This window comes from Sinocyclocheilus grahami, unplaced genomic scaffold (genome assembly GCF_001515645.1).
Source record: "Sinocyclocheilus grahami isolate Dianchi unplaced genomic scaffold, SAMN03320097.WGS_v1.1 scaffold731.1, whole genome shotgun sequence".
In the NCBI taxonomy this organism is placed as follows: Eukaryota; Metazoa; Chordata; class Actinopteri; order Cypriniformes; family Cyprinidae; genus Sinocyclocheilus; species Sinocyclocheilus grahami.
In genome coordinates this window covers 49,356-65,499 of record NW_015505910.1, presented here as the reverse complement: position 1 = coordinate 65,499, position 16,144 = coordinate 49,356, and the positions used below count along the sequence as shown (strand labels likewise).

Below are 16,144 nucleotides of genomic sequence, written 5' to 3'. Positions count from 1 at the left end.
ACACTGAAATTGCCTTATTAAATCAGTTAACATGGCGGATGACACAGCAAAAACAACTAGATTAACAACCTGTCATAAAAGCATATTGGTAGACTGCACTGACAACGACCCTCGAAGCATGCAGCTGTGAAATAAAAAGGAGAAAGATGGTGGCATGTATGTGATGCAAGAAAATACTACAGAAACAGGAATATTGTTACCACCTGTAAAGGCTGTGGGTGCAACATTAAAAAAAGGAAATTAATAAATGTAAATTAAATATTAAGATCTATATATATATATATATATATATATATATATATATATATATATATATATATATATATATATATATATATATATCCTTCCTGCAGTGTAGTGGGATGTGTTTTCGATTCAGTGTAGTCTGTCACACTGCTTGAAATGTCATGTCAAGTACTCATTTTGATTAAAGAGACGCTTTCAAAGGTCAGTCCAGAAGATGGCGCCACTGTTGTTGCTAAGGAACACCGACCTTTATAAGGTGACATGAGGATGGACAGGAATCACTGTAAACACAAAGACTCGCATCACTTGCACCCGTCTTTCTAAAAATATCCGCGGCGCCTTTAAGAGTCTGAAAGACAATAATAGATTCCCATAGCCAGTGTTGCCAACTTTGCAATTTTGTTGCTAAACTGAGCAACTTTTCAGACTACCCTAGCAACTTTTTCTTCCAAAAGCACCTAGCAACAAATTTAGCTTTTTTTTTAATATTTGGCAGCTTTTAGCAACTTTTGATAAGTGACTCAAACGATAAAAAGTCACAATTTACCATTTAAATTACACAAAAAGAGGAAACCAAAGATGCCTAGTTTAATATTTGCCAAAAATAGATCTTGTTTATTTAAAAAACAAACAAGCAAGCCCTGTCCAGATTTAAAAAGTAACGCAAAAGTAACGTAACGCATTACTTTCCATAAAAAGTAACTAAGTAACGTAACTACTTACTTTTTTATGGAGTAACGCAATACAAAAATCAATCCAGAAAACTCCTGCATATTAACAGTAGATTGTGCATTATTTTTTTTTACTTTTCTTAGAGTGCAGCAATACCAACTAACTACTAATAAACTGCTTTAAAGTATAAAACTTAAATTGTAATCGTTCGAAAATGTGTACGTTTTCGATAATTCAATGGTTCAAAAATTAGTTATTTATATTTTAATATTATATTATGCATTTATACTGCTACGAACAAATCTAAATGAACATATATAAAATATATAAATATATGTTTTTGCTGAGATTTGACAATTTTGCGTCGTGATTACGTAATGACGTCACAACATCATTTAGCAACTTTTAGCAACAAATCAACCTTCCTTTAGCAACTGCCCCATAGCAGACTGCATTTACAACTTAACCCATAAAGGCCTAAAACGATACGGTAAACAAGCAGCACAACGAAAGCATAAACCTCAAGTCAAAACATGTTTTGCTTAACTAATATATTTGATACGCATTACAATATATGTCTATGTTATTAAGATGTGAATATACGCCGTTTTAGCGAGGTCGTGAGATGTCTTTTCTTTATTTTTATTTTTTTACTAGACATTAAAGACATAACATGCAGCATTTACAACTTTAACAAGACATCCATAAAGATAACACAATTAAAGGAATGGGTTTACATCACATAGAGAGAGAGAACAAATCAATAATACTTAAAGAAAAAGAAAAAAAGACGGCATATACCCCTTCAGTTTTCAAGTAACTTCATCTCTTTAGCGAATAAAATTGTATCTCTAAATTTTTTGTTATCAATGCATTTGAGAGACTCAAAATACGAGTGAAAATCAGTCATAAAGGGTTTAGAACTATTAGAGATGTCAGATTGTGGGTGTTTGTGACTTATTACGAGTAGAGCTCCACGTGTTACAAATAACCCGATTTTACACGAATCTCACTTTCTGTAACTTTGTCACACAACAGTCTTTTATTATTAACGCGTTTGTTGTTGGCCTATTCTTAGTTTCAGACGCAGAGGTTTGAGTTTCTTTTCAAACAGGAAGCTGCGCAGCTTCTCTCGCGCTCTCACACGCAGCAGAGCGCAACTGACGGACACTTCGCTCCGTTGCCTTAGAAACTAAACTAACTATCGATAACCGTTTTTATTTCGCAGAAAACTATTCCGGGATCGATTAGTTTCGACTTTTTCGTGTCTTTTTGACTTTTTAAATCACCTTTACTGAGGGAACGTTGGCTTGAAAACTTGTCCAATGAGTAATTTATACGAAAACATCGACGGTCAAGAAGAACTGGACTTTCCATTACTTTTCCTGTACAACCAACCTGACTTACCTCCAGATGACCAAGGTTTGTGGGTATCACTAATTATTAATCATAATGTTAGAACTTTTGACATGCTTTCCTCCCATAACAAGTGTTTTTTTCTATCCTCTATAATTGACCATGTTTTTAATTGCATACAAAACAAATAACTGTCAAAGTCTTAATCGTTTTCCTTACAAAAAGAGAAGTATGATACAGTAATGATACTTTTAGTACTGCATTATTACTATGTACTATGGTATGTGCGTGCTATTCCAAGATAATTCAAAGAATTAAATTATATTACTATTTTATTTGAATTGTATTACCATTATTGCTACTATTTTGCTTTGGAGAGTTGGAGTAGATATAGGTTGCTAGGGTTTAAAAGTGGGTTACACACATTGTGTGAAACCAAAGATGTAGTGGAAACTTTCACTGCAGCTAACCGTTTAGTTCTCTAGTATTGGAGCCTACTTATTTACAGGAAACATTCAGATTTTTTTTTATAAACATCCGGTTATATATACATAGCTGATGAGATGGCTGTTAATGTGTTTTCCCATTTGTTTTTAGTTGATGACGCTGGCATCCCCTCCAGCCATGGTACCAATCAAACTTCTCTGTACGATGAGGAGTCTGCGTGCCAGCTTTCCCACCATCTCCCTACCGATGACCTTCTCACCTATGGGCAATCTGATTATAGACACCCCTCTATGCTTGCCAGCCACCCTGGAGCGCTCCAAGGCAACGGCCCGAGAATTGAGATCACCTGCCCTGACCTGTACCAGCATGACCATGTCCACACCAACCCTGTGAACATAAGTCAGCCCATGCTTGACATCCCTTACAGGGAGAACCAATGCCTCAGTCCGGCTAGTAGCACCTCGTCTACTAGCTGGCATTCAGATGGCTGTTCTCCTGGAACATACTCCCCCTGCATCTCTCCCGGTGTTAGTGAAGGAACGCTAGCCGGATTGACCGAAGCCGTCCTTTGCCCGATGATGCAGGCCATCCAAGCTTCTGGTTCTCCCAACACGTCCCCTCGCACCAGCATCACAGAAGACACCGTCCTGGACCGCCGTCCCACCTCTCCACGTTCCCGCTCGGCTTCTCCGCAGGGGAAGCGCACTTACGCCGAATACGAGACACAGAGATCTCAAAGCCCCCGTTTTGGCCGGGACAAGCCCGCTGAGTTCTATCCACTGGCAGACTTGGAGGATTCCATGAACAGCCTCAGCCACAGCTTGGCTAAACCAATCCCTACTAAGATTGTCCGACCTAATCTAGAGTATTCTGTCTACACGGAAAGCCATGTGGGCATGTTCCCACCTATGCCGGAAGTGAAAAAAGAATTTGCTGTAGAACCGTGCTATTTCATGCATGCCAACTGGTCCAGTCAGGCTCTCACAGGGGTTTGTAGGTATGATATAATCGATCAATTAGTCAGTTCAGTGACAAAGCAACAGTCTTACATTTGTTCATTTAACAGCCTTTATCCACTTACACTTGTAAAAATAAAGGTCCTTTATTGGCACCAATAGTTTCATCAAGAACCTTTAATACACCTGTAAACATTCCATTGCACAAAAGGTTTGTTATAGTAGAAAAGGTGTCTTTCGATTATTTAGCTGTTCTTTATACTAAGAAAAAAAATGGTTCTTTTAACCCCCATTTTGGAACCTTTAGTTTTAAATGTGTACAAATGAGAAACTAATTATAACCAGCACCGTAATATATTTATTTCTCCTGGCAGTGATGTGATTCAGTTTTCCTCTGCCAAAAGGTCTCAAGTTTACATGTGTCTCTTCTAGAATCTCAAAAATGTCTCAAATTGTAGTACCAAGATATCAAAACAAGTCAACAATCTCTATGAACTTAAACCTTTCCTATCAAATTCTCCCAATATTAATTGATCTAAGCTGCCATTTGTATAGCTTTGTACTCAGCTAGTTTCTCAACATGTCTACCTTTATTTCATCTAATATAGTTTAGGAGAAACATCTGAGATAAAATTGATGCGTACATAAAGTCTCCAGAGCTATGAAAGAGCAAGCTTTGCGCAATAAAAATGCCAGATTATCATTATGCATCACATTAAAATGTTTGCACATCTAGTTGTGGCCCCTATGCATTTTTATTCCCAGAAGCTACTTATTATTAAGTGATCTGTGATGTTTATTGTGACTAAACAGTATCTCATGTCTTAGTATGCCAGTGGCTGCCTTGCCTGCGCCTGAATGGCCTCTTCCCAGCAGCACTGAGCAGTATGAGCTCAGGATAGAGGTTCAACCCAGACAACACCACCGGGCCCACTACGAGACAGAGGGCAGCCGAGGGGCCATCAAAGCATCTACTGGAGGCCATCCTGTCGTTCAGGTAAATCGAGGACAATGCTGTGTATTTAGAAGAAAAGTCAAAGCCGTGGGAGGGCGGAAAGGTTGGTTTTGTTTGGTTTTGTAAGGATGCGTGGGGAGCGAATATAACAATTCTCGAGAATCGCTGCGTGTGAAAATGTGCGAGAACGTTTGTGAGAGCGATTGAAAGTGTGTCGGCGAAACTGAGAGGGCTGTCAGTGAAGAGCTTGATAACAGATACAAGTGGGAGACAGAGAGCGAGAGATAATGCAATGATTGTGGTGACGTTATTTCCCTGTTACGGCGCAAAGTGCTGTGTCCACATTTAGGAAAATGAGGATCTGTGTTTTTGTCGTTGCTGTCGCTGAGACAATATGTCATATCATCTACACAGACTAAACCTTTCACTCAGCTATATGCATATCTCGCATATCTGTTGGAAATGAAGATTAATGACTGCATACAAGCAAAAAATTTACATTGTAACAAATACAGGCACTTTTTGTAATGCAACCACAATCTCATTTTTATTTATAGTTTATCTTCAAATGCTAGTTCATCGTTTGATTGTTGGCATACTGTGAAGCATGTGCAGATATAAACTGTGGTTTATGAACTGTCTCAGTTGCGAGGGTACACCGGGACTGAGCCGCTGGCTCTACAGGTCTTCATCGGCACGGCTGACGACAGGAACCTCAGACCTCACGCCTTCTACCAGGTCCACCGTATCACCGGCAAGACCGTCTCTACCAACAGTCAAGAACGAATGCTGAACGGAACCAAGGTCCTAGAGGTGCCACTGGAACCCAAGGAGAACATGAGAGCTGTGTAAGAAGATAATGATATCACATAAAGACGACTGGGGCAAGTTGTCACGCGGGGGAAGTTGTCTCAAGTGCTGAATGTCAATAGCTATGAGGTTTTGACTCAAAGATACAATTGCACAAATCCAACAGTGGTTTTAAATGCCTAGTTTTATACTCGTGTAAATTTGTATAATTTGTGTGATTTTATCTTCCAAACTAATTTATTGTTTATCATTTCTTTTTGGCAAAAACAGTAGCTTTTACATTTTTTTTATATTATGTAATTGTTTAAATGTAGATGAAGCCATTAAATAGCTTATAACATGCATTTATTATGGCAGGTTTTCTTTGTGGCAACTTACCCCATATAGTGTAAAAACATTACCTGCTATTGGATAGCATCATTCTTGGTCAGTAATGGTGAAAATATTCAACTGCGGTTTTGTAGACTTTAGTGTATGTGCCTGAAACTGACTTCCATTAATAAACCTGGAGAAGTATTCTGTAAAAAAAAGTGACAAATAGCCCAAATTGTATCTTATTTAAATAGGTAGTCGATTGTTTCCATTCTTCGAATATAAAAAGAAGCCCAGAATTGATAAAAACAGGAACAGGAAGTGATAAAAGAACCAATGATTTGCCTGATAATTGTTCGTTCACATTTTAGAGTTGACTGCGCTGGTATCCTGAAACTGAGAAATGCCGACATTGAGCTGAAGAAAGGAGAGACAGATGTGGGACGGAAAAACACACGAGTGAGATTGGTCTTCCGTGTCCACGTTCCTCAACCCAGCGGCCAGTGGATCTCTCTCCAAGTGGCTTCGCAGACTATTGAATGCTGTATGCATTAAAACTTTTCATTTAAGACTCACTATTTTAACCATACATTTTAATGCATGTTTTTTGCATTTATAAAATCTATTTTTTTGTACAGAATTGACAAGTGGCCAATCCATTATAATTTATATTATTATAATTTTATTTAAAAATAGATATAAATGACATTTTGAAAATGTATATTTTACATTTGTTTTAATATTTAATATTTACTCAAAAATCTGTAGGTTTTGTAACTGGCTTCATGCAGAATGTGCACTTGTTATTTGGCCAATCAGGCACAATCATGAGGCTGATGATATCAGAATGGTCAAATATCATATTTTACATATTAAATGCATGAATGCCGCGGGGTTTGTTACAGCTCAAAGGTCTGCTCACGAGCAGCCAGTGGTAGATCATCATGACTTGGACCACTGTTCGGTTCTGGGTGGACCGCAGATGATCCTTAGGGGCCAAAACTTCACATCAGAGTCCAAAGTCATCTTCTTTGAGAAAACGCATGGTGAGTAAAACTCTGCAGCGAGAGGCTTGGTCACACTTGTTTTGATTATAAGTGTAATGGTAAACCAATGTGTATTTCAGTGGCTAATATGGGTGTCTAGAGAGCAAAGAGGACACACTTAAAAATGTCTGAATGTCATTGCATCAGATGATAAACTAAAATAAAAGACAGTTGATTTTAAATTTTGTAATCTGATGCAATAACATTTTGACTATTGCAAAGTATCCAAATCCTGTTTGGAGTCGCTCTGTATCTCTGATGTGACTCACTACTAGGCTGAAAGACACACATCCTTCAATGTTAGGTCTACAGTTTCAGTGAAAACTAATCGGTTAAGGTATAAATTCAGTTAGAGAGATGTTAATCTCACTTTACATGGGTGAATAACTCTCAAAAAAGCTGCCAAAAGGTGAAAGTAGATCTTCAGCTTCTGATTTTATGCTGCAGTGTGTTAACAGCTCCAACCATCGACATATAACTCTTTTAATATTTGACTTCTCCAGGCACCAACAGCCGTCTGTGGAGAAAATTGACATATGATTTGTTTAAAGTTGTATTGATATGCTTTGCATATGCTGGAAAATGGTGGTCCAGGCTGGAGCCATGAGGCTCTGGGTTGCATGGTAGACTGCAGTATGATTTGGCCAACCTTTGCAACAACACAAGAGTGGAAAAAAAATATAAAGCTTGCATAAACACACACACACATCTACAAGATGTCAGAAACCTCAGAACCAACACCTACGCACTATACATTTACATTTAGCAGATGCTTTTATCCAAAGCGATATCAGTCAAAGAAAATCAGTCAAAACTAACAAAAGAGCAACAATATATAAGTGCAAATGACAAGTCTCGGTTAGCCTAAAGCAGTACACGTAGCTGGGTGTGTATATATTCTATTAAAATAGAACAGAAAGTGCTAGAGTTAGAGGGTCAAATAAAGGTGGAACAGAAGTGTTTTTAGTCGTTTCTTGAAGATGGTTAAGGACTCAGCTGCTGGGATTGAGTTGGGCAGGTCATTCCACCAGGAGGGAACAGTTAATGTAAAAGTCTGTGAAAGTGATTTTGTGCCTCTTTGAGATAGCACAATAATACGCCGTTCACTTGCAGAACGCAAGCTTCTAGAGGGCACATAATATACATACATAAAGTTAAGACATTAATTCTATACCAAACACCTATGTTTATTGGTAGTTGATATTAAATACTTTTAGAGAGTTGTCATGTCTAATTGCATGTTGAAATTGTTACGACCTCTAGGGGTAAGCCGTAACAGAAAAAGGATAATATACACAATTATATTAGTTTTATATTACATCCCTACTGTGTTATTCCTATGTATGTCTACACTATCATGTATGTCTGCACTATGTTTGTACTTTCTTCTACACTGGAAGCTCCTGTCGTCAAGTCAAATTCCTTGTGTGTGTAAACATACTTGGTAATAAAGCTCTTCTGATTCTGATTCTGATTCTTTTAACTGCTCAAACGTGCCAACTTTATTTGCAGTGCACCACTTCTCAAACAAATTGGCTTTGTCTCTTGCGAATTCAACGAATGTTTGACTAGGGGTTTTCACATGATTTCGGAATTTCTGTCGGTATGCCTCGTGAACCAACTCGTAAGCGCGCAGTACGGCATTTTTCATTACCCCATAATCCATCACCACCTCCCGCTGGTTAACAGAGGCCACACCCATCTGGAACACAAACATGTCGACACACGAGCAGAGAGATCGAATACACACAAAACCAGTACACAGATGCATAGACTATCTTAAAGATCATAACAAAATGCTAAACTCTAAATCTAAAACTACTCTTAATAATTTACTCATTTTATAATTATTATGCATGCACCTTTAATAATGTCATTATTTAAGAGTCTACATTAAAGGCAGTAAGATACTTTACTGATTTAAAATCAATGTTTGCTTTACAGCACACAGCATATGTACATAAACATTCAAATACACATGAAAGTAGATGCATGAAAATGAAATAGACAGTTAAAAATTAAATTAAATTAAACTGACATGCAAAACCAATCAATTTATCGAGATGCACCTGTAAATAAAAGCAATTAATGAAACCAATTAAGGAGAAAATTTAATTAAATTTTCTCCATAATTGGTTTCATTAATTGCTCACAATGTACCAACACCAGCAGATGACATTGCACCCCAAATCATCACAGACTGTGGAAACTTAACACTCAAACTCAACTTGGGCTATGAGCTTCTCCACCCTTCCTCCAGACTCTAGGACCTTGGTTTCCAAATGAAATACAAAACTTGCTCTCATCTGAAAAGAGGACTTTGGACCACTGGGCAACAGTCCAGTTCGTCTTCTCCTTAGCCCAGGTAAGACGCCTCTGACGTTGTCTGGGGTTCAGGAGTGGCTTAACAAGAGGAATACGACAACTGTAGCCAAATTCCCTGACACGTCTGTGTGTTGGCTCTTGATGCCTTGACCCCAGCCTCAGTCCATTCCTTGTGAAGTTCACTCAAATTCTTGAATCGATTTCTGGTCGAAGGCTGCGGTTCTCTCGGTTGGTTGTGCATCTTTTTCTTCCACACTTTTTCCTTCCACTCAACTTTCTGTTAACATGCTTGGATACAGCACTCTGTGAACAGCCAGCGTCTTTGGCAATGAATGTTTGTGGCTTACCCTCCTTGTGAAGGGTGTCAATGATTGTCTTCTGGACAACTGTCAGATCAGCAGTCTTCCCCATGATTGTGTAGCCTAGTGAACCAAACTGAGAGACCATTTTGAAGGCTCAGGAAACCTTTGCAGGTGTTTTGAGTTGATTAGCTGATTGGCATGTCACCATATTCTAATTTGTTGAGATAGTGAATTGGTGGGTTTTTGTTAAATGTGAGCCAAAATCATCACAATTAAAAGAACCAAAGACTTAAACTACTTCAGTCTGTGTGCATTGAATTGATTTAATACACGAGTTTCACAATTTGAGTTGAATTACTGAAATAAATGAACTTTTCCACGACCTGTAATTAATTCATTTTATTTATTCGTGGAAGAACCGAAAATCGTCCAAAACGTCAAGAATATTTTGAATGGCAGCGTCCAGCAGCGGTTGAGTGAAATCTCAGTGTCACAGAACTTGAGGACAATAGCATATCAGCCGTGACTCACACTGACATCCTATAGAGACAGCCTACACTTTCTGACACAAGCAAAGTTTCAGCTGCACTTTCCATTTAGGTGTGCAGTGCGGTGCGAGAGGATGTGGTTATGCTCTGCACAGATAGCATCTACAAGCACAGAGACTCTTTTCTTTCCTATACTCAATGTGAGGGTTGCAGAGCAGCAGTAACAGGAGAGTGGGAGTTTCATCCACTATGCATGAAACTTTCTCTCTGTTGCTCATGTAGAAGTCACAGACCAGATATTTGTTGTGGCTTCCAACATTAAATAGTGAGAATGCACATGGGCGTGTGTTTGTGAGCGGATGTAAATTTAATTATAAGTTGAAAAAAAGTACACTACCCTTCAAAAGATTGGGGTCAATAGGATTTTTTTTGTTTGATTTTGATAGAAGTCTCTCATTAAGGCTGAATTTTGATTAAAAAAAATACAGCAAAAAAAAAATACAGCAATATTGTGAAATAGTATTGCAATTTAAAATAGCAGTTTTCTATGTGAATATATTGTAAAATGTAATTTATTCCTGTGATCAAAGCTGAATTTTCAGCATCATTACGCCAGTCTTCAGTGTTACATGATCTTTCAGAAATCATTCTAAAATGCTGATTATAATATGCTGTTATTCATAAAGAATATACTACATAATGTTAGGTTTGAAAAATTATCATTCAAATGACTGTTTCATTGTTTTAGTTGACTTACAGTTATGGGAGGCTGAGGCAAAAGTTTACAGAGACAAATGCACATCTGTAAGTACTTCAGACTATTTGGAGAGCAAAGTAATACATAGCCTTGAATAAATCTGTTAAATGTAAGTTGTGTTTCCTATCAGAACCTGCTGTTTTTGGAAATCCCTCCATATCGAGAACCCAATATCTACCACCCAGTCAAAGTCAAATTTCACGTACTGAATGGGAAGAAGAGATGCAGCCAGCCTCAAAACTTCACCTACACGCCCCTCTCAGGTGAAACCTTCAGTCTCTTTAGAAACAAATACGCTTGTGTTTTTTTTTTTTAATGATCTAAATTATTCAGATTTACAACACCATAGAAAGTTTTGAACCGTGTTTATTTATTTATTTATTGTTACAGACCTACTTATCTCTTTTTTTATTCAAAAAACATATAGTAATTGACAAATGACACCAAGATTTAGTTTACAAATTTAAATAAGTTTACTAAGGGCAAATGTATATTGTTTAGGCACTATAACGGCTTCTTTTAAGAACTACTTCACTTTATGAACAAATACCCTCGTTGTTTGTTTTAAACTGATCCAAATGTTTTGATTCCAAATGTTTCCTCTCTAGTGCCACAGATTAAAGCAGAGCCGGTTGAAGAATACCAATACGCACAGTTAGGCTGTACTGGGCATCCTATTATGGGTATCTCTCCTCCCTCTTACCATCTTGCAGACGGTTGCATGATGCCGGGTGGCCCGTCATACCAGCGGGCTCACTGCATGTACCCTGCTGCCCCACAACACGCACCCATGCGCTACCCGCTGGATCACACGGTGCCAGGACTTTTCACCGGCTCCACGGCTCACGCAGCAGGTCACGCAACCTCTGTGTCTACATTTGTGCCCAACACCTTCCAGCACACCGTAGCGGGAGACAGCTTCCAAACGGCCGCCTCTCTGTTTCCCACTCTCGATGTCTCAGAGCTCTGCTCCGTCGCGGCCCATCAGAAGGCATACGGCTCGAGGGCGTCCCCAACCACAGGGAGATCACCTCCGGCCCGTATCCATCAGCAGACATACCTGCCATTGCAGCACCAGAGAAACGTCAGTCCTGTGAGAGTCACCATCAAGCAGGAGAACCTGGATCAGGCCTATCTGGATGATGGTTTGTGCTCTTATCATTCAGTATATATACTGTTGTGCTTAATAGGGCTGCACGATAAATCGCATGCGACTTTCACGTGGAGCAGCATTTACTACACAGAGCCGTTGTTCACTGACAAGCTGCGCAAAACATGCGCAAAATATGATCGTGGTTTTGCGCAGCTTGTCAGTGAACAACGGCTCTGTGTAGTAAATGCTGCTCCATGTGAAAGCACGCACATGATGATTATTTACTGCTGATTACAGAACAGGCTTTACTGACAAGATGCGCATTAAATATCGCATGCGATTTATTGTGCGGCCCTAGTGCCTAACAGTGCTGAGTAGTAACTGATTACATGTAATCTGGATTAATCAGATTCCAAAAATTAGGTACTCGTAGATTATATTTTTTTAATATAATTTTTATTTTTAGATAAATTTATATGAGGTTATATTACATTCATAATCAGATTTGAGTTACATTTTTATGGATTACATCGTAGGAGTGGGCGATATGACCAAAATCTTATATCACAATATGAGTCATTTTATTTCACGGTAACGATATACTGTATATATCAAGAGAGAGTTATTTTGGCTTTAAGCCCAGGATACACTGCACGATTTTTGGCTGTCCCAGACGAAAGATTGCCATCGTGAAGCGATCGTAGCGATTTCTGTGATCGTGGCTCTTAATCGGTGGTCCTATGTCGTACAGTGAGAGAGGTTCAAAGACGGGCGTTTTCCCGGTCTTGCGACCAAAGATAGCCTACGATAGTTTACTGACAGTGTCAGAAATTCAGCTTGATCAGCGCACAGTGTGTTTGCTGCAACGACCTGCGTCTACTCAGCAGCCAATGAAATTGCAACATGAAATGACGTATTGATCCACGCGACCAGTGGCGCTACAATTTCAGTGCCATGGAGGCAAAAAAAGTAGAAGGTATACTGGTATGTGGGATACCCATAAAGAACAAATTCTTGTTGAGTTGTGGCAGCAGAGGGCATGTTTGTACGATGTGTCCTCTAGCTGCTATCATGACCGCACAAAAAAGGACATAGCATGGAAGGAGATCGCGGAGGAACTGCAGCTGCCAAGCTCCCTGTGCAAAACTGGCATCCCAAGTTGTCCTCTTTTCCCGAGCCATGAGAGGGTCCATATTGCCCTCTTCCGCCGGCGCCTCTTCTTTGTTTCAGCGCACATGAAAAGCACAACTGCCAAAGCGCGATCCATCTACGATTCAATAGGTGTCATCATCGTACAGTCTACATCAGGGATCCTCAAATCTGGCCCACGAGATCCACTTTCCTGCAGAGTTTAGCTCTAACCCTAATCAAACACACCTGAGCATGCTAATCAATATCTTCAGGATCATTAGAAAATCACAGGTAGGTGTGTTTGATCAGGGTTGGAGCTAAACTCTGCAGCGCATTGGCCCTCCAGGGCAAAATTTGAGGAACCCTGGTCTACATGCTTGTCGTACCCAAGTTTAAACGATCCATGTCACACAGTGTGATAAAGTAATGATCTTATAGGATTGCTAAAATCGTGCAGTGTATCCCAGGCTTTAAATAAGGCCATTATGATAGCAACATTTTTGATACCATAGAAATGTCATAATTCTTGTCACCAGTGGCACAAAAAACTAATACTAGCCTAAATAAAAAAACAACACTCACGCTCACTGAAGACAAGTAAATAGTCAGCGATTAAAAAAGAATAAGAAACTAATTATAAGCAATAGTACCAAAAAAAAACTACAGTAGAGAAAATAATTAAGAAATGCTACATACATTATATATTCTTCACTCTGTAAATTAAATATATATTTCTTCTTATCAAAGTTACAGAAGTTATTTAGTCAAGAGGACATGTAATACATGTAATAGATAATTCATGTAAATAAATTTGTGATCCATGCTTCTGAATTTGGGGGGAAAAGCACCTCTCAAGCAATAAGACCATATTTGAAACAAATAATTGTACAAATTACTAAACACTGTCTTCATCATATCCAGTGACTTCACAAATTGTTAATATTTGGAATTTTTTTCAGCCAAACTCCTTTGACAAAATATTTAGTTATCCCTGACAATAGATAAAGTTAGGTAAAAAGTAATCTAAAAAGTAATCAGAATATATTACCTAAAGTGAGTATCCTAGATTACATTACTAACTACAATTTTCATCATGTAATCCATAATCAGTCACAGATCACAATTTTTAACCTAGCACTGGTGCTTAATTCAAATAGTTGGTTTTCTGAAGTAAAAGTTTATTTTATATACATGGAAATTAATTGTTTACGATAACTAACAATAACATAAACCATTAAATACAGACGTACTGTGAGCTACAAGGTTGTGAAACAATGGTATATGCTTTTGTTGAAGCATCAGCCTGCACTATTTAAACATCTTTGTTTTTTAAATGATCAAGTATAACAGTGTCAATCCTGGTGAGTATCTACAGTTTTTAGTTTTAGGTGCTTTTATTTTTTTAAGTTATAGTTGTTGTTTTTTTTGACATCAAGATTTTAGTTTATATGATTTTTAGTTTATAAATTTATACGAGTGTATATGGGGAAAAGGTATTTTTTAGACACTATAATTTTAAGAACCACATTTAATTTTTAGTTTTGATTTTCATTGAATTATTAGATATTTATCAGTTAATATGAATCTAAATTATAACATGATTAGTTGTTGTTTCGGATGATTTGAGATGTGTGTTGTGTGTTTAATGTATGCGGCTCTTATCAGGCGGCTCTATATGGGTCAGTGCTTCAGTTCTGCCAGAGCCTGTTAAATATTGAACTCTAACAGACCTAAAACACACACAGGGACAAACAGGACACACCATCGATCTCCCAGGAAAGCATTCAATCACTAAATAAACTAAACGTATTCTTCATTCACCTAAAGCCTGGTGCAGCTGATATCGTGAGCCACATTTTAATAATATTACACCACAGATGTGTTTTTATTTGCGGTGGCGTTACAAAGAATCACACCCTCGCCTCGGCTTCTATTTCAGGCTGATTATACCTGTAAACGCTACCCCTCGTGTCCCCTAATCTAATTTTAGACGGAAAACTTTCCATTTTTAGCCCACAAATTTGTCTGAGCAGAACAACAGGAAGCACAACCAAATCAAGCATGAGAGGGTCGCGTGAGACTGTGTGCTGCCAGCTAGCAGACAGTCAGTGTATTGCAGCGTGTGATTGTGCCGCAGAGACTGCAGTGAGTGACTGACTGACCCCGCATTTCAGCTCGTCTGTGATGATGATGATGCACCATACAATGCCTTAAAAGTCTTGTTAGTAAGTTTTACGGTAGAGCAGGTGAAAATGGTGCATCTGATCACTTGGTAAAGTAGCAGCACGTAATTTGATATGTCATCTATGTTGTATTCTGAATAAAATATTGAAATTTGAAACTTCCACACCATTGCATTCTGTTTTTATTCACAATTTGTACAGTGTCCCAACTTTTTTGGAATCGGGTTTGTATATGAGCTGCTTAATTTCTAGCAATATTGTCGACATGATTGCAGACCCTTTTTGAAGTGCTATATACATGTGACCCTGAACCACAAAAGCAGTCATAAGTAGCACAGGTATATTTGTAGCAACAGCCAACAATACATTGTATGGGTCAAACTTTTTTTTTTTGCCAAAAATCATTAGGATATTAAGTAAAGATCATGTTCCATGAAGATATTTAGTAAATTTCCTACCATAAATATATCAAAACGTAATTTTTTATTAGCAATATGCATTGCCAAGACCTTCATTTGAACAACTTTAAAGATGATTTTCTCAATATTTAGATTTTTTTGCACCCTCAGATTCCAGATTTTCAAATAGTTGCATCTCAGCCAAATATTGTCCTATCCTAACAAACCACACATCAATGGAAAGCTATTTATTCAGCTTTCAGATGATGTATAAGTTTGTAAGTATTGTATTGTAAGTGCTGCTGAAGTGCAGATAAACTCATTTAAGAGAAAACGGCTTTTAAAGATGTATTGCTTTTTTAATCTACAGGCACACATAGATCAAGTGTGATGAAATAAACACTTCACATGTGTACTGAGGATGTTTTCTCTCCACTAGTCTGAAAGAAGACTTGTCATGGAAACCAAATAGCCCAAAATCTTAAAATTGACCAGAGCATAACAATAAAGCTTTTTGCCTGTAGTTTCTTGCTTAAAAGGCCTACGGTGCAATAACGTGTATGCCCCAAAAAGCCATCATAGTCATGGAAAAACATCTGAAGATATCCAACTTCAAGAACTGCTGTTTCAGAAAGACCTGATTCTATTTGGGGCCCTTTGACCGAAA

At 38.2% G+C, this 16,144-nt stretch overlaps 1 protein-coding gene across 1 annotated transcript; it reads left to right on the top strand.

The window, feature by feature from the left end:
- Window positions 1-2,084: 2,084 nt before the first annotated feature.
- On the top strand, window positions 2,085-16,118 carry LOC107560498 (nuclear factor of activated T-cells, cytoplasmic 1-like). Its single transcript, XM_016244697.1, has 11 exons — window positions 2,085-2,340; window positions 2,872-3,718; window positions 4,506-4,674; window positions 5,278-5,480; window positions 6,126-6,298; window positions 6,660-6,800; window positions 10,664-10,719; window positions 10,803-10,935; window positions 11,281-11,817; window positions 12,771-13,057; window positions 16,017-16,118. The coding sequence occupies exons 1-11, from the start codon at window positions 2,244-2,246 to the stop codon at window positions 16,116-16,118; spliced, it is 2,745 nt and encodes a 914-aa protein (XP_016100183.1). The 5' UTR covers window positions 2,085-2,243.
- The last annotated feature ends 26 nt before the right edge of the window (window positions 16,119-16,144 follow it).